This window comes from Muscardinus avellanarius (genome assembly GCF_963383645.1).
Source record: "Muscardinus avellanarius genome assembly, chromosome: 19".
NCBI classification, from domain to species: Eukaryota; Metazoa; Chordata; class Mammalia; order Rodentia; family Gliridae; genus Muscardinus; species Muscardinus avellanarius.
In genome coordinates, this window is record NC_137805.1 from 17,362,165 (window position 1) to 17,383,804 (window position 21,640).

Genomic DNA, 21,640 nt, shown 5'->3' on the forward strand with positions numbered 1-21,640 from the left:
TCGTTGCAGGACCCTCCAGTAAGGGGATTCCATGAAGAAAGACAGCTCAGCTGGCCCACCTGCCAGAGAGAGTCAGGCTTCTGTATTAGTCAGCTTCGAGTTACTATAACAAAATACCCAAGGCACTTATTAAGAGAAAAGGTTTGCTGACTCTCATAGTCCTGGAGGTTTCAGTCCAAGCTCAAGTGGTCCCATTGTTTGGGGCCTCTGACAGGTCATGGCAGGAGCGTGTGGTAAAGCACACTGCTCACATCCTGAGCCAATAAGCAAGGGAGAACAGGAAGAGACAGGGACAGTGGTCTTCAAGGACAGGTCTCCAGTGACCGAAGGACCTCCAACCAGGCTCCATCTCTCAGAGGCCCCACCAGCCTTCCGGCAGTGTGACCCTAGCACCCGCGCTCTTAACACATGCAAACCACAGTGGCTTCCAGCAGAAGTTCTGCGCTTATGGAAATAGTCTAGAACCCTGTGCTATAGTCGTTACAACCACACGTTTCTACTAAGTGCTTGAAATGCAGCCAGTCAGATCAAGGAACCGAATTTTAAATTGTATTCCTTTTGTGTGTGTGTGTGGTACTAGGGGTGGAACCCAGGGGCCTTCTACCTCCAGGCTATATCCCAGACCTATTTTTTGTATTTTATTTGGAAACAGAGTCTCACTAAGTTGCCGAGAGCCTCACTAAGTAGCTGAGGCTGGCTTCAAACCCGTGCTATCCTCCTGTCTCAGCCTCCCAAGCACGGGGATCACAAGCGTGCGCCACCAGCCCGACTGTATTCCTTTTTTAAGTGCACGTTCATACAGCCCCATGTGGCTCAGGGGCGCCATATTGGATGGAGCAGTTCCCACAAGCAAACGGTCCCATGCAGACACACCTGCATTCTCAAGAGCCTCTGGCATTGTTAACCACGGGGAAGTACTGCATGGGGTCGGTGGATAAAGATTTTCTACTTGAGTGCTCATGTCTCCACTCACCCCCTCTTACAAATGGCAAAAACAGGTTCCGGATGTTCAGTTCCATGTTCAAAGTCTCAGGTTTTCTGGAGCAGGACTCTCAGGCGGCATGTCTACCGTGCTCCACTACAGAATGCGGACTTCTCCTTCAGTCAATTCTGCTTCTTCCCTGCTTTGGAACCATGTTGATCCCCACCATTTATCCTTCCATCTAGACAGGCTTGCCTGCTTCCCTTATTTTGTAACCTTGTTGTTGGGCAGGAAAGAATAGCTTTACCCTCCCCTTTCTGGGGTTCTTTCATGAAGAGAATTTAAAATATGCCAGAGATCTTTTTATTAATGGTTCTGGAGATTGAACTATTCTACCGCTAAGCTACACCCCCTTTTTTAATTTTTTTAAATTTTGAGCCGGGCGCGGTGGCGCACGCTTGTAATCCCCACGCTTGGGAGGCTGAGACAGGAGGATCGTGCGGGTTCGAAGCCAGCCTCAGCTACTTAGTGAGGCTCTCAGCAACTTAGTGAGACCCTGTTTCCAAATAAAGTATAAAAAAGGTCTGGGAGTATAGCCCGGAGGTAGAAAGCCTCTGGGTTCGACCCCCAGTACCACAAAAAATAAATAAATAAATAAATTTTGAAACAGGGCCTTGTTAAGTTGCTAAGGCTGACCTCAAACCTGCAGTCCTCCTGTCTCAGCCTCAGAAGCACTGGGATTGCAGGCGTGCACCATCACATCAGTCTCAGAAATCTTTTTTTCCTGCTCTTTCTGTGGGAGAAAAGAAATTGATGGTTGCTCTTCATTTCCCGGCTGGGACCCAGAGCCTTACCCCCGGCTCGTCACACACCCTCTTGGACCCATTCTTCATGGGGAGTCACGGGCAATGGTCAGCTTCTCTCTCTGGTGTAAAGATCTTGATGTCTTACGCCCACCGTTTCCCTGCGCCATTTCAGCTCTCTTCCTGACCAAGAGGGAACGATAAGCTTAGCTAAAAGATTCTCACAGGGGTTGGCTGGAAGAGCTGTTTCAGGTTCTGAAGCAAATGGGCTGTGCGCATACGAAGGTTTTCTGTCTTGCAGTCTGCAGGGCTTCCTGTCTTTCCTATCTGCGATGGATGGGGGAAGGACCCACTTTAAATGACGCTGGGAAGACCAGGGGCCTGGGGTTATCCTGGCATCTGCTCCTTGAGCAGGGATGTGGGTCAGCTGGCCCGAAGACCGTAGCCTCGCAAAGAAGCATCTCCCAGCTTTTACATGAAGAGTGACTTGGAAGTTTTCGTTTGTGTCTGATATGGGTTTTGCCCTTCCCAGCAAACACGGTCCTTAATTTAGCAGCCCCCATCTCCTCCACCCCAAATTCATCTCCGTGCCTCTTCCTCGCCCCGTGTACTCCTCTGACCTAGTGTTCTTTATGAGATACCCAGTTTTCTCTAGATCATCCATTTCCTGCCTTCTGTGACCACCAGCGCCATCCATTCAGATGGCCAGGTGCCTTGGGGTAGGGATTCCTGTTTGACTTTCAAGCACGTGCTACACCTGGACATGTGGCAGCCCGCTTTCCAAAACATTCCACCAGATTTTTCTCCTTGGATGCGACCGCTCCGACCTCAGCTAAGCCATCGGTAGCCCCTGCTCCACGGCTCTGAGCTCCCGATGGAGGTCCATGGAGGAAGCCCCACACCATTCGCTGAGTCGGGCAGGCCCCTGCAGGACTATTTCCATTTTATAGCAAGAAGATGAAGATGTTCAAGGTTTCAGGTCTCTAGAAAAATAGGATGGTATTGATTTTCTTCTATTATTTTATTTTCACTGCAAAGAATTCTAGGGTGCCAGGGATTATAAGGCCAGCTAAGAAATCGACTTCAGCAGTGGGGCCGCCCATCCCGTGGTTACAAACCCGGTCAGACGTGGTGATCTGAGGCAGACTCCTGCCTCTTGGCTCAGCCTCCCCTCTTCTCGCCACACCCAGACTTTTCCTGGCTTCTCTGTTCCTGCTCCTCCGTCTCAGGGTTGCTGTTCCCTCAGAGTGCCCTGGGACTCTCCGAAATCCAGGAATTCGCCGGCCTGCTTGGGAAAATTCGAGAGCTAACACTAAGACTGACAATCTGGCTTCTATGGTTTCACCCAATCAGTTTTTTGATGCCTGGGGAAATGAATTTGTTTTTTGGTTGTGGTTGTTGTTGTTTTTTTTTTTCTCTCCAAATTCGTTCCTGTTTGTTCACATTGAGCCCAGCTGCAAAACACGTGCAAATCTTTGTGCAAAGCCAAAGAAAGTTCTGGGTGAACGGTGTGGGACTTAGAAGCCAGGACCCCTGCCCAGCCGAGCTTAGCGCAGAGAAGAGCTGCTCACCCACAGAGGCTTGCTTTCAAAACTGGAATTGGAAAAGGGGCGGGTCAGCCCCAAAGACCACCGCAGGTGTGGGGTAGATGAGAGTCGTCCCCGGAAACACAGCAAGCGGGGCCTGCCCTGTGATGCCACCTCGCCCCACGACAGCAACGGGGGCCGAGGCTCTAGCCGCTGTCCACCAGGGGGCGCCCCCTCTCCTTTCTAAATGGACCGCCCCGGCTTCCTTTCAAGTCTGCGTCCACCTTGGCCCAGTCGACATGGACAGAGGGCCAGAGCCTGGGCACCACCTGGTGGCGGATGGGTGGAACTGGGGGTGTGGCTTCTTGTTTAAAAGGAGGAATACAAATGATTCCAGGGTTTCTCTTACACTAGGAATACTGCTATAATGGGAGAAGAGTTGTTTTCTTTTACATCTAAAACATTAAAAAAAAAAACAGAGGGCTATGTCAACAGGGCTAAATAAAGTAAATCTGTAAGGAATAACAAATCCATTCCTCCTAGCAATCAAGCTAAGGAAACACCTGTCTTGGTCATTTTAGGAGTCTCCATACACTTCTGAGAGGGTGATTGTAATGTTCCATCAGGATGGTCCAGCAGTCCTCTCTCCTGATGGAGCAGTCGGCGCTGCATGCTGGCCGGTAGCTCTAGCACTGAGCTACACCTCCAGCTACGGGTCCTTAGTTTTAGTTCTCCAAAGAAGTAATGGTTGTTGGATGGGCATGGTGGCACACACCTGTAATCCTAGGACTTGGTAGGCTGAGACAGGAGGATTCCGGGTTCGAGGCTAGTCTCGGCAACTTAGTGAGACCCTCAACGACTTGGTGATACCCGGGTTTTTCAAATACAAAATGAAATAGGGCTCGAGGTGTAGCTCAAAGGTAGAATGCCCCTGGGTTCATTCTGCAGTATCAAAACAAAAAAACAGAAGACAAAGAGGTGATGGTTAGCGGCTCTGCCTCCTCCACCTACACTCACATGTTTGGACGTGTTTCGCCTCCTCTCCTGGCTCACAAGACTATCTCCATCTAGATTTTTTCTTTTCCTTCCCCCGTCTCTTTTGGTGCCCGATTTCTGGTCCCTCTCATCCATTTATTTTTTAATAAAAAATTAAAAAAAAGTAGGTCTAGGGGTACATTCTACTTCCAAGCTAATCCCTCAGACCTACTTTTCTATTTTTTCTTTGAAAACAGGGTCTTACTAAGGCTGCTTTGAACCTGCGATCCTCCTGTTTCAGCCTCTATTTGGATTTCCTTAATGCCCGATTTCTGGTCCCTCTCGTCCTTTTTCTTATTCTTTTCTGAGTCCTCTCATTTCTCTCCCAAGCCGCTGAGAGCAGTGTATCAGCAGCGGGAGCCATGTTTGCTCATCTGCCGCGGGGCGGCTCCGCCTGGCTTTGTGGAGAACGCACCGCAGCAGCGCGCACCCTGAGAGATGTGGTCCTCACGCCAGGCAGGCAGAGATCAAAGGGATCGCTGCGTGCGTGGTGGATGCTTCTAGATCTCCGGCGTTTATTATTTCTGGTAGCGGACCTCTGCACCTCCCTTTCTCTGTCTGCCTCCCTGAGCCACGGCCCACCCCACCCGTCCAGTCCTACCCAAGCTCGCCACGGTTCTTCTGACCCATTGGGCTCCCTGTAGATTATTTTCTCTTTGGGATCCTTTGAACAATCTCTCTCTCTCTCTCTCTCTCTCTCTCTCTCTCTCTCTCTCTCTTTTATGAGGGGTGGACCAGGGATTGAACCCAGTGAGTAGCATTCTATCTCCATGCTATACCCCCAGCCATGTTTTACTTTTTATTTGGAAGCAGGATCTCCTTAAGTTGCTAAGGGTCTCACTAAGTAATCAAGACTGGCCTCGGGCCTGTGATCCTCCTGTCTCTGCCTCCCAAGCACTGGGACTACAGGTTTGTACCAAGACGTTCAGCTTCTATATTTTTTTTTTTGGTATGGTCACTGAAATAATCAATAGCAAAAGCCCTATTGGTCCCAGGGCTGGTTCCTAGAAAGTACACAGGAGGTGCTTTGCTGAATACCAGGCAACTGAACTCCAGAGATGCCTGGTGTAACCTGTGCCTCCGCCCATGGAGAGCACACAAAACGGGGCCTCCTAAAAGCCACTTTCCTCGCACATGGGGTTGCTTGCCTTCCCTGACAGAAGGAAATTAAATCGGCCTGCTCTAATAAACTCTCTCCTACTATCTCGTATTCTCTTAAGTGGCTATGAATTGATTGTTCCAGTCCACTGCGAAGTCAAAATTGAATTAACTAATTAATAGAAAATGCTTTCTGTCGTAAATAATTTGATCTGCTCCATTATTTCTTGAAGACAATTTTTTCAAGGCTAGTTGTGAATGCCTTCCAAGACGGGGCTCCCGCACAGTCCACCCCAGATGATGGGACTGTTTCCTTGGCTTCTTTAAAAGCCTCTGCCTGTTCTAGTTTGCCATTCTCATCCCGTTGTCCGCTGGCAAGGACGAGGCTGGCACACCGGATGACGGCAGCAGGTCTGCAGAGGGGCGTCGGGCAGAAGGCTTGCAGATGAGCACAGCTCCGTCCACCTCGCCTTTCTCTTTGGACCTTTCAGAGAGCTGGAGAGAGTGCCTTCTACACTGCTCGCGAGCTGTCTCCAAAGTGCTGCATCTCAGCACAGGAGCTATTTAGCATGTCCCTGGGACCAAAGCGATGCCCACTTTGTTAGCTGCGTTCACCAACGTGGTGGCATGCTGGTGCGCTGCGCCCAAATTATCCTGCTCACATCGCCTGAGCGTCTCCAGAGGGCTTCTGTGTCGGGAGGAAGGGAGGAAGGGAGGGCCACCTAGAGATGACACTATCGGAACAGTCGTATTATGTGAATGTGTTCAGAAAAAGCTATGGACCTCTGGGCGTGGCGGCTCACGCTTGTAATCCCCGCGCTTGGGAGGCTGAGACAGGAGGATCACACAGGTTCGAAGCCAGCCTTAGTTACTTAGTGAGGCTCTCAGAAACTTAGTGAGACCCTGTTTCCAAATAAAATACAGATAATAGGGGTCTGGAAGTGCAGCCTGGAGGTAGAAAGCCCTGGGATACATCCTCAGTACTACAAATATATATATATATATATATATATGTACCAAGGCCTTGGATTCTGGCTTGAATAAAATACATGTATTCATCTGGTTTCTACAAGGAGTCATCTGGGCAGATAAGTATGTCCTGAAAACAACTTCAAATTGAGAGCCAGACCCAAGTTCTAGAACCAGTTCTATAGCAAATCAGGCAGCCCTCCGAGAACCGTTTCTTTTTTCTCCAACGTGTCTCCCCCGTGTCAACCAAAGAATGATACCACTCTCTCCCCAAAGTGGGAAATGATCTTAGATGGGGCAAGGACAGGGAATTAAATAAATTAAATCCTGCTTTCTGTTCTCTCTTGGGCCTAACTGCTGAGGAGAGCCTCTGATTCTGATTCCGACCCTCCCTGACCTCCTTGGTTAACCAAGAGGCAGGTCCAGGCCCCAGAGTGGACAGCCAGCAGTGTCTGGCCAGGATCTGCAAACATCTAATTTTTCAGCGTTACTCTTTACATATGATGGCAAGGAATACTGTCCTCCACTTCTAGCTGTGATGGAAACTTTCCTTTGGAAATAAGTTCTTTTAAGGAAACACATGTCAGTTAAATGTATAGAGCATACCAGATTGCAGGTGCTCGCGTGAAAACTGTGAAGGTGCTACATATTGCAGAGATGTGCAGAGATATCACAGGTGGTACAGAGGGCCAAGAATTTGGAACTACCCGCCCGCCAAGCTCCTGTCTGCCCCCAGACCTAAATTCCACCGTGCATCTTGCTTTACAAAGCAGGATAATTGCTTTTTCTGCCACCCCACCATGGGGCAGAAATTGCATGCGGTTGCCCAATGCTTCTCCCCACCACACACACCCATCCCGACCTGCCAACAGTTCCACTAACACGTTGCCCAAAGGTATCTCGTGGTCTAGACCACCCAGCCCTAATCACCACCATGCCAGCAACAAGGGTGGAAAACAGGTAGTCTAAAGGCACGAGGGTGTGTGTGTGTGTATGTGTGTGTGTGTGTGTGTGTGTGTGTGTGTGTGTGTGTGTGTGTGTTTCATTCTCTGTCCTTTTTGTTTTTTTCACAGTTCATTTACGATGAAAAAGTGTCCTGGTAAGTACCTCTTTTTCCTCCTCTGATTTCCTCTTTTTACGTTGCAGAGCCAGTTGTGTGGAAGGGAGGAGAGGGTTTAAAAAAAAGAGAGTCGTTGTAACTGTTCGAATTTCTTAGGGATACCCTGCCAACGACATCGAGGTCGCTGTGGTAAAGCAGAGGCCTTGGCTCCTGGGGTGGGAGGGGGGAATCAGATCTGGACAGCTCTGGTGGGCTTCGCGGTGCCTAGCCACAGTCAGCCGCTTGCTAGGCCACGGTGAGAACTTGTACCTGTTGAGGTCAGCTTGCCATCACTACCATGAAATAAACGCCATAATCAGCTTATGAAGAGGAAAGGTTGATTTGGGCTTAGTGTTTTGGAAGCTTTAGTTCACAACCAGTTGCAGAGATCTGCAGAAATCTCACAGGCGGCACGCAGGGCCCAGAATTTGGAATTACCTGCCAAGCTCCTAAATGGCTTTGGGTCCTGTGACTAGGGAGCAGAAAACCACTCATCTCAGTGGCCAGAAAGCCAAAGCAAGAGGAAGGGGCTCCGTCCCACCATCCCTTCAAGGGCACACCCCAGTGACCCAGAGGCCTCCCACTCTTAAAGACCCCATCATCTCCCAAAACTCCAGTCTGAGGACCAAGTGCCTCGCGCCGACTCTTAAGTGCACTGGCTGATCACCCCCATTTCAGGAAAAAAGAGAATTATTCAACATCCCCTAGGGCGCTTCTACCGCACCCCCACTTGTTTTTATTCAAGGCTCCTCAATGACACCCGAGGGCACTAGTTCCCCGGGGTCATTCCAGTGTCCCCTTTAGGGGTCACATCTCGCCTGGAGCGTGGGGTCCTGGAAGGGACATTCCATATCCAAACTATAGCACGATCCCAACCAAGTTCAGTATTCCAAGTCCATGCGCATCTTAGGAGTCAGGACCCAGGCACCTCTGTGACCTTTAACCCGTGAAAGCTCTGCCTCCCATTCACAAAAATCTTAAGGCTCTGAAACTCAGTCATATTTGTTTTTACAGAAAATTTCTGCCCCAATTAACTATATGGAAGGTTATTTGCATTGTGGCCAGCTGTCCAAATCCCCTCTCTGGAGTTCTGAGCAAGTCAAATGTATTTGAAATGGAAATGGAAATCGACTGGGCTGTGCATTCCTATTACATTTTCTCAAACGCTTAATCTGTAAAAGTAGAAGCGTGTAAAATAACTGCTTAGAAGAGAAGTAATTCTGCAGTTATCGAACCTTCGTGGCATTACTTAAAGCCAGGAATGGGCTGGAAAAGAACGGGAGAGTTTGCTAGCTTCGCTTAGCACAGTGGATGCCAGCCCCCGTTCTAACCGGGTCAGAAGCCGTGGGCTTCTCTCTGTCTCAAGACATCTCTATGGTTTCCAGAATTTGAGGGTGGCAGGGAGCCTATCACGTTGATGGTAACAGTCACATGTTATGCCAGGGTGTTAAGACGCTTCTCCGATTCTCTGTCTCCTCTAAGAGAGGAGAGGAAGAGACGGCTAGGAGAGTGTCCTTTGGGAATACCATCCTCCTGTTGACTCATAAAAAATGAGAAGAACAAGGCCTCTCATTAATGGGCGTCAACAGCCTACAGGGGCTGCAATGCCTGGGCGTCCCCGGCTCAGAGATAAGGAACCTGGCATAAACTTGTGTTACCAGCCCTGTTGTGCTCACCCAGAAAAGTTGGGGTGCTTTCTCCCCATGTCCTTGGGGAAGTGCAGTTCTTCTTTGGGAACCTCCAGAAGCAATCTTGCACAGACTGAAGGCACAGTTAGCAAAGCCACTGCTCCGCCCTGGCGGGTGGTAGGGGTCTGGCTGTTCTTTCTTGCTGGTCTCTGCCCTTAAGACCACCCGAAAGACAAAGCAAGTGAAGGGCAGTCCATCTCGAAACTTGCTCCGCCGCTGTGTGTGAATAACAAGAACCATCAGGAAAGGTCACCTGAGGATGGCTGCCGTCATCTCCTGGCATTCTTGCACGCAGACTGGGCAGGAGGTGAGCCGGTTCCAGTTGGTACTCCCAGAACCTGGCTTAGGAGATTTCAGGTGGTGTGAGGCAAGAGGAGGAGAGAGTATCCCTACTTTGTTCCGATGGCTTTTCTTCTTCCATGATTTGTGTTAGTCAGCTTTCCGCCGCTATCCCAAAACACCTGAGAAAGGCAATGCAAGGAGGAAAGGCTTCTTTGGGCCCACGGTCACAGAGGCTTCAGCTCACAGTTGCTTTTTTTCATTGTTGCTAGATCTGCGGTCAGGCACACCATCAACAGGGGAGGGCGCAGCAAAGCAAAATCGCTCACCTCCTGGTGGCCAGGAAGCAGAGTGAGAGAGGAAGGGCCAGGGTCAAGGTATAACCCCCAAGAACACAATGACCAGGTCAGGTGAGAGGCGGCAGGATCCAGTCACTTCCCAAAGCCCCATCTCTGAACACCACAATGGAAACCAGCCCCTCAATACATGGGCCTTTGGGGGTGCTCCAGGTCCAATCCAAGACACCACCTTAAGGTCACCTCCCCTGTCCTGCAGCAGATGAGGCTAGCCTCTGTGAGGACAGGCCCGCAGGCTGAACACCAACACTCCTTTCCATGGAGTTGTGAATGTGCGAGCAGCAGAAACACAGATAGAGGGGCTGCACATTCCAGAATGTGCCTCTAGCCTGGGAGATATTGGAATCATAAACATTCACGGCTGTAGCTTCCAGGGAAGAACTAAGCCAGGAGGGCTTCTGCCGTATCAGAACAGCATTCCTGGAGGGCTGGCTGTTGTGTAATTATTGTTATTACATGCATGGGCTGGCACAGAGCATGTCCACATGAGTGAGGCTCAGAAATTAAAGTCTGCACCGCTGGGCCCTAACCGCTTTGGGACATCCAGGGATTTTGACTTCTCATTTCAGGAATGCAAAATATGTTGAACTTGAAGATATCTTTCGCTGTTCACGTAAGCTTGTTACCTGGCCAGTCACAAGCATTTGTTTTGCTGAAAGGCTGTGCGTAGGAGCTGATGTTTATCTTTAAGATCAGATTCGTGGCCAGGCATGGTGGTGCATGCCCAGAACCCCAGTACTTGGGAGACAGAAATAGAAGGACAGCAGGCTTAAGGCCAGTCTCAGAAACTTAGTGAGTTTCTATTTCAAAAATAAATAAATAAATAAATAAATAAAAAGTGAGAGAAAGGAAGGAAGGAAGGAAGGTAGGTAGGTAGGTAGAAAGGACTTGGATATAGCTTAGAGGTAGAATGCCTCTGGGTTTGATACCCAGTACCAAAAATTAAAAAAAAAAGAAAAAAGAAAAAGAAGAAGGAAAGGAAAAGAAAAATAAAGTCAGATTCTTCTATCGGTACAATTAGATCAGAGAAACATTTCGGGAATAGTTCAGATAGCAAATTCCAGTCCTGAATGTGAAGGATTCCACCGTGTCCTAAAGATTTCTAGGCAGGTAATCAATTCATTCCCAGATCTTCAAAAGGAAACACATTCCAGCTGTGTTTACTTTGAAACTAGAGTACTCTTTAGGATGAGCTGAGCTTCCCCAGACACAAGTTCATTGACCCCTGGTATCTGTCGGGTTGGGGCTCCAGGACCCCGAGGATTCCGGACCCTGTAGATTCTCAGCGTCTGTAGTAAAATGGCCTGTTATTTGCATGTAACCTGCACACATGCTCCCGAGTACTTTAAACCGTCTCTAGATGACTTCTAATGTCTACACAATGTAAACGCCATGCAAATACCTGTTCCACTGCAGTGCTTGGTGAGTAACAGCAAGAAGGAAAGTCTGCCTGTGTTCAGTAGAGATGTGCTTTTTTCCAAACATTTTCAGTCTGTGTTTGGTTGAGTCAGTGGATATGGAACCTGCAGATACAGAGGGCAGGCTGCACAAAAACAAGGTATTCCTATTGTGCGCAGCTGAGATTTCCTCACTGTCACTAACGCCCATTCTGCAGTAGGTCATGACCAGCCAAGAAGTGGTGGTCAGCAATCAGTCTAGTTTGCTTTCAACAGAAAAGCAGCTCTTCTGGCTGACTTTTCGTACACATTAAGTATCCCTGATGTAAATGGGGCCATGCTGTGCCTTACTCTTGACCTTTCTCTAATGGCCCCAAGATGGCTGCCGTGGCTCCAGCCATCAAGTCTGTACTGAAGACAATGGTAGGGGGGAAGAAGAAGGGGCTGTGGTGTCTTTCTTGGCACCTTTTCCCCTTATAGCTCTTTGGTAACCACAAGGCCTACCTTGACCAATAAATGCCCAGGTTGAGAGGAAAAGTAGAACTACAAGTTTAGACCAATCTCTGTTTATCCTCCAGGACTAGAGGTAGGACTCACCTTTCTTGGGAGCTTTTGCGGCTTGACATAGTGGGGTTCTATTCTAGAATCGGGAATGTCAGGTATGTATCCCAAAAGACATTTAAAATAGAAGTCATCAGAGACCCACCTGCTAGGCTGTCTATACAGCAGGGCCCGTGGGTCCAAGATGAGCACATGGCCAGGCCCACAGAAGGAATCTGCCATGTGCACCCTAGCCTGAGCCCAACAGCCTGGCAGGAAACCGAAGTATCTAACATGGTGGTTATGTTATTTCCTTTGATTCTCAAGTTGTGACTTTGGTAGAGAAAAGAGACGCTGGGGGCATGACCTGGACACTCTCCAGGGCTGCTCTGGGCCATGATTAGGAAACAGGGCAGCGCCCTCAGGCATGAACAGGACTAGTCACCACTGTGCCCAGAACACCTGACAAGGACAGGTTCAGAGGAGGGAAGGGTGGCTTTGGCTCATGGCTTCAGAGCTTCAGTCCACGGTCGGCTGGCTCCAACACAAAAGTGTGCGTAGTGGAAGAGTGTGGTGGGGAAAGTTGCTCAGCTCATAGCAGCTGGAAGTGGAGAGAGAGAGAAAGAGAAAGGGTCCAGAGACGGTGGGGCCAGCCCTCAGCCACCTGCTCCTACAGCCAGCCCCGCCTGTGTGCCCATACCTCCCTGTACTCCGTTACTCCATCAAGGGGATTAATCCACTGATGACGTGGGAGTCTTTATCATCCAATAATTTCTTAAAAGGCCCACTTCTGAACCTTCCAGCATTGGGTCCATGCTTTTAACACATGGACTTTTCAGAAAGGGTCCAAGTTGAACCCATAACACCCCCAATCCAGGAAAACACAACCTTTTCAACCTTTGGCAGGAGAATCAGGGACCAGTTGGAAGTGGTTCCAAGTGGAAGCTCAGGGGACGGAGGGAGAAACAAACCCAGGTCATGCTGCAGAAGCACAAAGATAGGGCAGCAGCGGGGTGTGGTCAGAGAGGAAGCTAGTGAGGATGATACTGGAGGAAGGGGATGAGAGACACGAGACACCATAGGTGTAGACGTGGACCCCATCCCACCCAAACCGTGCGCTCAGCTGCAGCAGACCGCACACCTGACCATCCAACCTGGCCTGCCCTGGAGCTCTGGTGGCTGGCGCGTCGTCGTGGGTCATTCTGAGATGCTGTTGGCATGATGACGGGCAGTGAGGAAGCCTGACAGCATTGAGCACCACTCACTCCAGAGGCCACAAAAGCCCGGAAACAGCAGGTGGCTCAGCACGGAGCCTCAGGACCAGAGCATCCGATATGGGGCAGGGCGCTGTGTGGACCCTGAGTCTGGACGTCCACAGTCAATTTGAAATGCCAGAGAAAGCGTTACGTTCCACTGCATCCCTGAAAAATGGCCAGGGAGAACCTGGTTGGAATGTTGCCACAGAAGGGTTTGCTTTGAGAGAGAGAAAAAAAAGTTTTAAAAGAATGATAAATAGTACAAGTATACCTGTTTGGAAATTGCCAGAATTAATTATTCAGCTCTAAGATTTGGCTGAAGTTGGTCTGTGTTCCAGTGACCTTTCTGTGAGTCATTAAAATACATCTTTTTTTTTTTTTTTTTTTTTTTTTTGCAGTACTGGGGATGGAACCCAGGGGCATTGTACCTCTGAGCTATACCCCCAAACCCTACATTTTATTTATTTTATTTATTTGTTTGTTTGTTTTGGGTACTGGGGATGGAACCCAGGGGCATTCTACCTCCAAGCTACACTTCCAGCCCTATTTTTTAGTCTTTTATTTTTTTGAAGCAGGGTCTCACTGAGTTGCAAAGGGCCTCGCTAAGTAGCTGAGGCTGCCTGAGAACCATGATCCTCCGGTCTCCGCCTCCCGGATGATGGGATTACAAGCGTGCGCCACCACGCCCAGTCTAGTTGTTTTGTTTTTGAAACAGGGTCTCGCTGAGTTGCAAAGGCCTCGCTAAAATGCATCTTTCTTTGGAATGGATGCGTGAACGAAGCCCCGCCTTCCTCCTCAGTTTGGCACATACACATTTATTTTGGGGATTGGTGGTGTGGACGTTACACTAGAGGAGACTCCTGCAAAATGGAAGGAGCCGAAATGGAGTGTCCCCACCTGCTGAGAAGGTTGGCTCTGAAGGACACTGCAGTCATGGTAGAAGTCAGAGGCGTTTGGACGGCCCCACTGCATCCCTTAACCCCAAGCACTTTCTATTCACAGACTCATTCGCAGTGGAGATGTGGTAGCCCTCAAGGTGGACGCGTGAGCACAGTTCACAGGCCCAGGCCCCATTTAATAATCATTTAGCCGTTCTTTGACTCTCCACTTTTATAAATACCACTACAATAAAATCCTCTGACCACGTGTCCTTTACACATGGCGGCCAAATATTTCTCTAGGATTAACTTCTGGGAATGGAATTTGAAAAAGAGCACAGGAAGGAGAAAGATAACCTAGAGACGTTTCCTCCTTCAAGCATCCTCCAGCCACCTTCTCTTGAGACAAAATTACTCCCTGAATTAGCTAATTTAATCCCACAGCTCAAGGGAGGCCAAGCAAACCGTCCCCTGTGTTTTTGCTGGAAGTTACTAAAACAGACAAAGAAAATAGAAGTCTTCACACTATAAGAAGCGCAGAATTGAAGGGTGGTGGTGCACGCCTGTAATCCCAGTTCTTGGGAAGCTGAGACAGGAGGATCACAGGTTTGAGGCCAGCCCTAGCAACTTAGACCCTATCCCTGGGGTCAATCCCTGCTGGAGAGAGAGAGAGAGGGAGAGGGAGAGGGAGAGGGAGAGGGAGAGGGAGAGGGAGAAGAGTTGTTACTGCTTTCCTTTCCTCCTGTTTTCCCTCTCGCTCATTCTTACTCCCCTGCCCAGGTGACCCTTTCCTGCCTCCCTTTTTGTCTTCCATCCTTTCTCTATGTTCCTGTGTTCCTTTGTATCCCTGTGCTGCTGTCTGTCTGTCTGTCTATCTGTCTGTCTGTCTCTCTCTCTCTCTCTCTCTCTCTCTCTCTGTCCCTTTCTGTCTCGTCCTCACTCTGTCTCCATGTGTGTCTCTCTGTCTCTTGCCTTCTCTCTCTCTCTTTCTCTCCGTCTCTCCCACACCCAACCCTGTCTCCCTAGCTCCTCTGTATCTGCCCATCAAGTCCTCTGATCTCAGTTTGCCCTTCCTGTATATACCGGAATGATCGCGGTGAATGCTCCAGCCGCAGACAGACCTAGAGACCTGTATTCACTTTCCCAGGCTCTTGGGGTGAGCAGATGCCAGAGAGGAAACAGCATTTTCCCTTTAGTGAGGAAGAAAGAGAAAGACCGGAGGATCTGCAGCGTGGGAAATGCCCACAGACCAGGGCATTTGCGGCCCCGCCTGCCACCCGGCCAGTGGCATGCGGTGTCGGCCGGCGGGCTGCTGGGCTTTGAGGCGCCTGCCCTGGCCGCCTTCTTCAACTCTGCTTGACTTGTCTGCAGGTGGGAGTCCCTCGTCCTCGTGCTGATGTATCTTATCTACATTATCATCATGAAGTAAGTAAGCACCCTCCCTCCTCTCTTTCCTTTCCAAAGCTATGTCCGGCGTGATGCGGGAATGTGCGTGGAGGAGTCGGGCGAGGGAGGGAGCCACTGGTTCCGCAGTGTCCACCCTCACAGACCCAGGGGGCCCTGGGCAGCCCGTTGGGAACCGCTGTGATTCTGATTAGTAACAACACCAGTCCATCTGCCACGCCTGGATCAAGCTTCGTTGTTTCATTTGAGAACTTTCTAGGACTCTACTCCTTTGGGGTCTGGCCACCTTGCCTCTGGCCATCTCTCTTTCACAAGGAGGCCAGCCGGGGGCCGTAGTATACACCTGTAATCTCAATACTTAGGAGGCTGACACGGGAGGGTTGCAAGCTCAAGGCCAGCCTGTTTCAAAGTGAAAAATACAAAGGGCTGGCGGTGTCGCTCAGTGGCAGAGGGCCCCTGGGGCTCCACCTCCAGTGCTGGAAAAAAAAACAACAGAGTCAAAGCCCAGTACGTTATATTTCTACAAAGGGGGAGGGAAGCAGGACCGCAGACAGTGAGGAAAGAGTACGGCCATCACCTGTCTGCAGACTTCGAATGCTCCCGTTGTATTCATCCGCAATCGCTGCGTAAGGAATTCCACCACAGCTTACTGGCTTAAACCCACATGTGTGAATGATCTCACACCACTTCTGAGAGCCAGGAATCCAGGAGCTGCTTAAAGGAGGTCTCCTGTGGGACTAGAGGTCAGATGTTGGCCAGGGCTGCTGTTACATACTTGACTGTTGCTAGCCGATCTGCCCTGGGGACGGCCCACCCACCCCCACGGCTTGCAGACTGGTGCTGGCTGGTGGTTGGAGGGCTCAGCTCCTCGCCACAGGAGCCCTCCTGTAGGGTTGAGTGTCTCTTCCAGCTTGAGTGACTCCAGAGAGAAAGTGAACAGGGACCCAGATTGCTTCCTACCACCTGGTCTCACACCGCCACCTTGGCCCTATGCCCAGACAGACAGACAGACAGACATTAGAACCAAGTCACTGAGCACAGGTCACTCTCAAGAGCCCAGCCACCTGCTCAAGGGAAGAGTGCCGGAAGATCTGTTCACATACATCCTTTAGCTTTTTAAAAAATAATTTTATGAGCGCACTGCATTTATACATCATCCTGAGATTCAACGTGATACTATTTTTATCAAGAAAGATATTTCTAATGTGTCCTACACTCTAAGTAAAACGGTGATGAACTTGCCAGTTTGAGTTTTCCCAAGGGCCACCGAGATGGGGCACTTATAAATGATGTAGAGCTGTAGCCACCAGCCCTCGTGGAATTAATCAGTCCCCATGTTCCCCAGCCTACGTAGCGATAGAGTGACCACTTTCCCCGGGGCAAGAAACTAGAGAATGATGGGAAATTGCCCATCTGGGCACCTTGGGTAGCAGTCTGGGGTTGACATGTTGGGTTTTCCTTGCTGCTGAAGCCCAGAAGAAGTAAATTCTAGCCGCCAATAACTGGAGACCTGTTAGGGGACACTAGTACAGACATCGGCAACCGTCACCTGAACATAAAGGTGCACGCTGGGCGGGTGGGCATTTAGGTGAGCTCAAAGCAATCTGCTGTCCATCTCAACATGGCACCCCACATTGGCCAGAGGAGCTGTCCAGCACCAACTGTAGACCCGCTACCTAGGCTTTCTTACAGGGCATGACATTTCTAGAGTAGAAGCCTACTCAAACATATCCTGATGTGGAGTTAGCGTGACGGAACTGGTGAAGTCACCATGGAACTAATTGTCTTTCACTTACAGTACCTATCAGTAGAGCCAGATGTGGTGGCACGCACCTGTGTGATCCCCGTACTTGGGAGGCTAAGACAGAAGGGCCATAGGTTTGAGACCAGCCTCAGAAACTCAGCATGACCCTCAGGAACTTACTGAATCCCTGTTTTAAGATAAAATAGGACTTAGGGTAGAGTTGAGAGGTAGAACATCCCCGGGTTCAACTCCTACTAACACACACACACACACACACACACACACACACACACACCAGTGACCTCCCAGGAAAACTAGAGTTGGCCACAGGCTTTCCAAAGTTTGTAACCTTCAAAGTCTGAATGTTGACAAGACCATGTCCCATAATGAGCTCACTAGGTCTACACAAAGAAAGTGGCCTTCATACACAGACTGTTTCTAAAGTGAAGGGGGAATCTTGCTAGCAAGCCATCTGTGGATACCGCGCCCTCTACCGAGCGATTGTAAAAGCCCAGGAGTTGCTGGCTGGGCATGTGGACTCTTAAGATAACACAGCAAGCTCATTCTCTCCTCTACCCCAAATCATGCTAAATGCAGAAGCTGAAGAGGTGTGTTTCTGCTGAGGGAGGCCTCAGCTGCACCAGCGTTCCAGCTGTTCAGACCCGCAGGATGCAAATAAAACAGCGAACGGCAGCTACCACGCTCGCAGAATTGTCTGCGTGAATTCTGGCCCTATGTTCTAAATTGAAGTCTCTGCTCCATAGCCAGCCCCTCTGCAATCAGAGGCTTTAATCATTGGGTGTTATAAAATCTGATTTATAAAACTGTATGCTTCACAATAAAATAGCTTCAGGGTGCAAGCACAAAATTTAAAACATTCAATTAAAAATATAAAACAGAGCAACTGCAGTAAAAAAAAAAAAAGTAAAGAAAGCGTATATTAGAATCATCAGCTTTCTGGGTCGATAGCTTTAAAATGACTAGATGTTCTATCTGAAGGTCCCAGAGCACTTTGGGATTGGCTAGACAGGTAGAAGACTTATAGGAGCATATGGCATACCTGGTCTTGGCAAGGACTGTTCCTCTACCCCCTGTCTGCTCCATCTCCATTTGGCCCCAGATGAAGCAAAAGGTTTGGGTGGATGAGGATATTTTCACTTGAAAGGCTGGCAGCAGACCTTGCCCTTGGCCAGATTATTCAGCTATTCTGAATCCGTTTCCCCTTCTGCAAAACAAAATTCATAATAATCCCTACCTCCTATACCACACACCACACACACACACACACACACACACACACACAACATACATAGGTAGATATTTAGAATATGACAATTTGGCTAAGCTATTAACCCAGTGTATAGAATTGGTGTCCTATTATTCAAACCTCAACAAACAAATCATGTATAGTTACAATTTAAAAGGAAACCCAATACCACAAAAAAATTTAAATTCAAATAAAATAAAAGGAAACCCTCAGCTGGGTGCGGTGGCGCACGTGTGTAATTCCATTAATTGGGAGGCTGAGACAGGAGGGTCACAGGTGTATGGCTAGTGCACAATTACTTAGTGAGACACTGTTTTAAATTTTTAAAAAATAGGGCTGCAGGTGTAGCTCAGAGGTAGAATGCCTCTGGGTTCAATCTCCAGTATTAAAAAAAAAAAACACCAGGAAACCTTCATGCAAATCAGTATTTTTGTGGGGAAAATGGTTTTGGAATCCAGATGGCAGGAATACCTCTGCTCCCCAAGGAGCATGCAGGCATTCTGGTCAAATCTAGACCAGGGCGACCTTTTCACCACAGAGAATGCCGCATCTGCACAAAAGCTGACAAAACGGCGTAGCAAGTCCAGATGCCCATCACGCTAGCACACGGAGCCCTAACAGCCCCACCATGCTGTGTCGCTCTCCACCCCCTCCAGGTCACTTTGAGACTCCAGACAGATTATTCATCCATAAAAAATGCAAGATTCATTTTTAGCCCAGCCCCAACATTATTATCATACCTAAAATTAATACTGGCTTCTTAATGTCATAAAATAGACAATTGGTGTTCAAATTTCCAATGGTCTCCTAAATGTCCTTATTTTATATTTTTTCTTTAGTCTCATACAAAACATTTTTTTTTTTTTGCTGTGGTCCTAAAGATGGAACCCAGAGGCATTCTACCTCCAAGCTACACCCCCAGCCCTATTTTTTATTCTTTATTTTGAAACAGGATCTCACTGAGTTGCAAAGGGACTCACTAAGTAGCTGAGGCTGTCTGTGAATCACGATCCTCCTGTCTCAGCCTCCCAAATGCTGGGATGACAAGCATGCGCCACCACGCCCAGCTTCATGAAGTTTCTTTCTTTAGGATTACTCTATGGTAGCCTTCTAATACACAAGATGAAGGGGCCAGAACATTGGCCTGCCAGAAACATCCCGGGAGCTTGTGTAGGCCTCTGCCCTCCCTGCTGCAGCACCCAGGATGCACCACCTGATTGCGCACTCAGTCACTGTGGAGAATTAGCGCAGGTGCAGTGACAGAGGGTCCCGGGATGAGGCCACGTGAAGCTGAAGACAGACACTGAGGCAGCCAACCTCCTGCACACCTGGACCAGGAGGTTCAACCCAGCTGACAGTTAGATGAGACTGTCTCCTCCCACCAAGCCGGTCCCTGACAGCAAAGGCCCTGGTGATGTGGCCCAGGGGAGGTCGACCTTGACTGTCCACCAAGCCTCATCTCAGCTCCTCCAGGTCCAGCCTCAGAGCCAGGGAGCTCGGTCCCCAAGGTCCTGCCATTGACAATGAATTGGTCACAGAGCAGAGAAAGCAGCCCCCTTGCTGATCTGCGTGATGGCTTTATTCTACTCATGCACCCTTCAGCCGGGGAGTGAGCAGGTTGTATGTTCCGGGGGAAGTGGGGAGACAGAATCCTCACTCGAGGAATGGGGGCCCCCTCAGTGTAGCTAGACTGAGACAGCTCTGGGGAGCTCGGTGGGCGTCGGGAGGGGAGGACTGCGGACGCTGAGGGCCTCTCCCCCTTACCACTCTGCTCAGATACAATGCCTGCATACATCAGTGCTTCGAGAGGAGGGCCAAAGGTGCTGGGAACATGGTCAACGGCTTGGCCAGCAACGCTGAAATCGACGACGGCGGCAACTACGACGCAACCGTGGTGCTACTTAAGAAAGGTGAGCCGCGGGCGCCCGGCCAAGCTGGACAGCCAATGCCCGGCCCACACGCCCTCCCCGGCTGGCCCCAGGGACACCGCCTGCCCCGAGAGAGGAGACGGCAGAGGATCCAGTCCTTCAGCTCCCCTGGTCTAGGTCGTGGGGCGCCTCACACCCAGCTGTGAGCTCGCTCCAAAGCCCCAGAAGGGAGGGTTGTAGGGAAGACATTTTCTGCAGTTGATACAGGGAGATGGGACAGAGGCCAATGGGTGAAGGGTGGTTGGAGAGGGAAGCCCATGGGTATTACCTGAGGTATGGCTTTTGTCCCGTTGGGCTGTGTGACCATGAGCAAGTTATTAACTTCTCTGAGCCTTGGTTTTTCCTCTTCCTAGAAATGGGAATTTTTCTTGTAATGAGTAAAGCAGATAAGGCATATAAGTAAGTTTAGCTTGACACTTCATCAGTGACAGGTATTATTAGCGTGTTACTACATACATCAGAATTTGCTTTGGCATACGCTTGTAATCCCCGCGCTTGGGAGGCGGAGACAGGAGGGTCGCGCGGGTTCAAAGCCACCCGCGCTGGCTTAAGAGACCCTGTTTCCAAATTAAAAAAAAAATAGGTCTGGGAGTGTAGCCCGGAGGTAGAAGGGTTTCCAGGAACCCCAGTACCACCAAAAAGAAAAAGGAAAAGGAAAAGAAAAAGAAAAAAATTCGCTTTTAGGCTTTATTAGCTCAGCTTCCAAGCTGCAGAAGAAGATGAAAAATTACTTTAATTTTCAAAGTAATTCTCTATTCTTATATTCAATAGATTCTTATAAAGCAAATTTCCTTTCTCTGGAATTGCAGCCTTATGGATACACTGGTCCAGACACAGTTGTGTGGCTTTCTAGAATATGAAACCAAGTAACTCTCATATTCAATATATTCCTAAAAGTTAGGCAAGGTGGTACCCTCTGATAAGTGATATTCTTTCACAGAGGAACACACAAAATCATCCTTTGATTTTTGCCTAGGCTGCATCTCATTTCTCATTTAATTTTTCTAAATCCCCTCGAAATGTGTCCCATGTGCTTGCTTTTCAGGAAAACAAAACAAATTAGAAAATGTTAGGCTATTTTCAAATAAATAGCTGACTCCTGAATCTCTGGGTAATTAGTTAGAATTTTGAAAATCAAATATTTGATATTTTTCCCGAATTATTATATGTATGTTTAATTTTAAAAATTAAGTATTAATTAGCTCCATTCCACAGGAGGATTTTGTTTAGTTTCTTCTTTTCTGATTGGTTTGAAACCGTAAGAGGAAGGCTCTCAGGGACCGAGAGAGCTAGGCAGGATCAGCCAGTGTCCCAGAGGTCGCCTCGTGTTGGGTGACCTGGGGGCAGCAGCGGGTACCGAGCGCTGAGCCGGGTACTGTGAGCTGTGTCACCTGAGGCTCATTCTTGGAGAGGGAGGGGCTTGGGCCTCGCAGACTTGTCCCTGGCCCCCT

At 49.2% G+C, this 21,640-nt stretch overlaps 1 protein-coding gene across 1 annotated transcript in view; it reads left to right on the forward strand.

Moving 5' to 3' along the window:
- Nucleotides 1-21,640, forward strand: part of SLC24A3 (solute carrier family 24 member 3) — a gene marked incomplete at its 3' end in the record, with an annotated part of 445,609 nt that overhangs the window by 388,174 nt on the left and 35,795 nt on the right. The window contains exons 8-10 of the mRNA XM_080716323.1: nt 7,427-7,452; nt 15,218-15,271; nt 20,038-20,171. Of these exons, the coding sequence (XP_080572449.1) occupies nt 7,427-7,452; nt 15,218-15,271; nt 20,038-20,171 (214 nt within the window). The remainder of the gene's footprint in view (nt 1-7,426; nt 7,453-15,217; nt 15,272-20,037; nt 20,172-21,640) is intronic.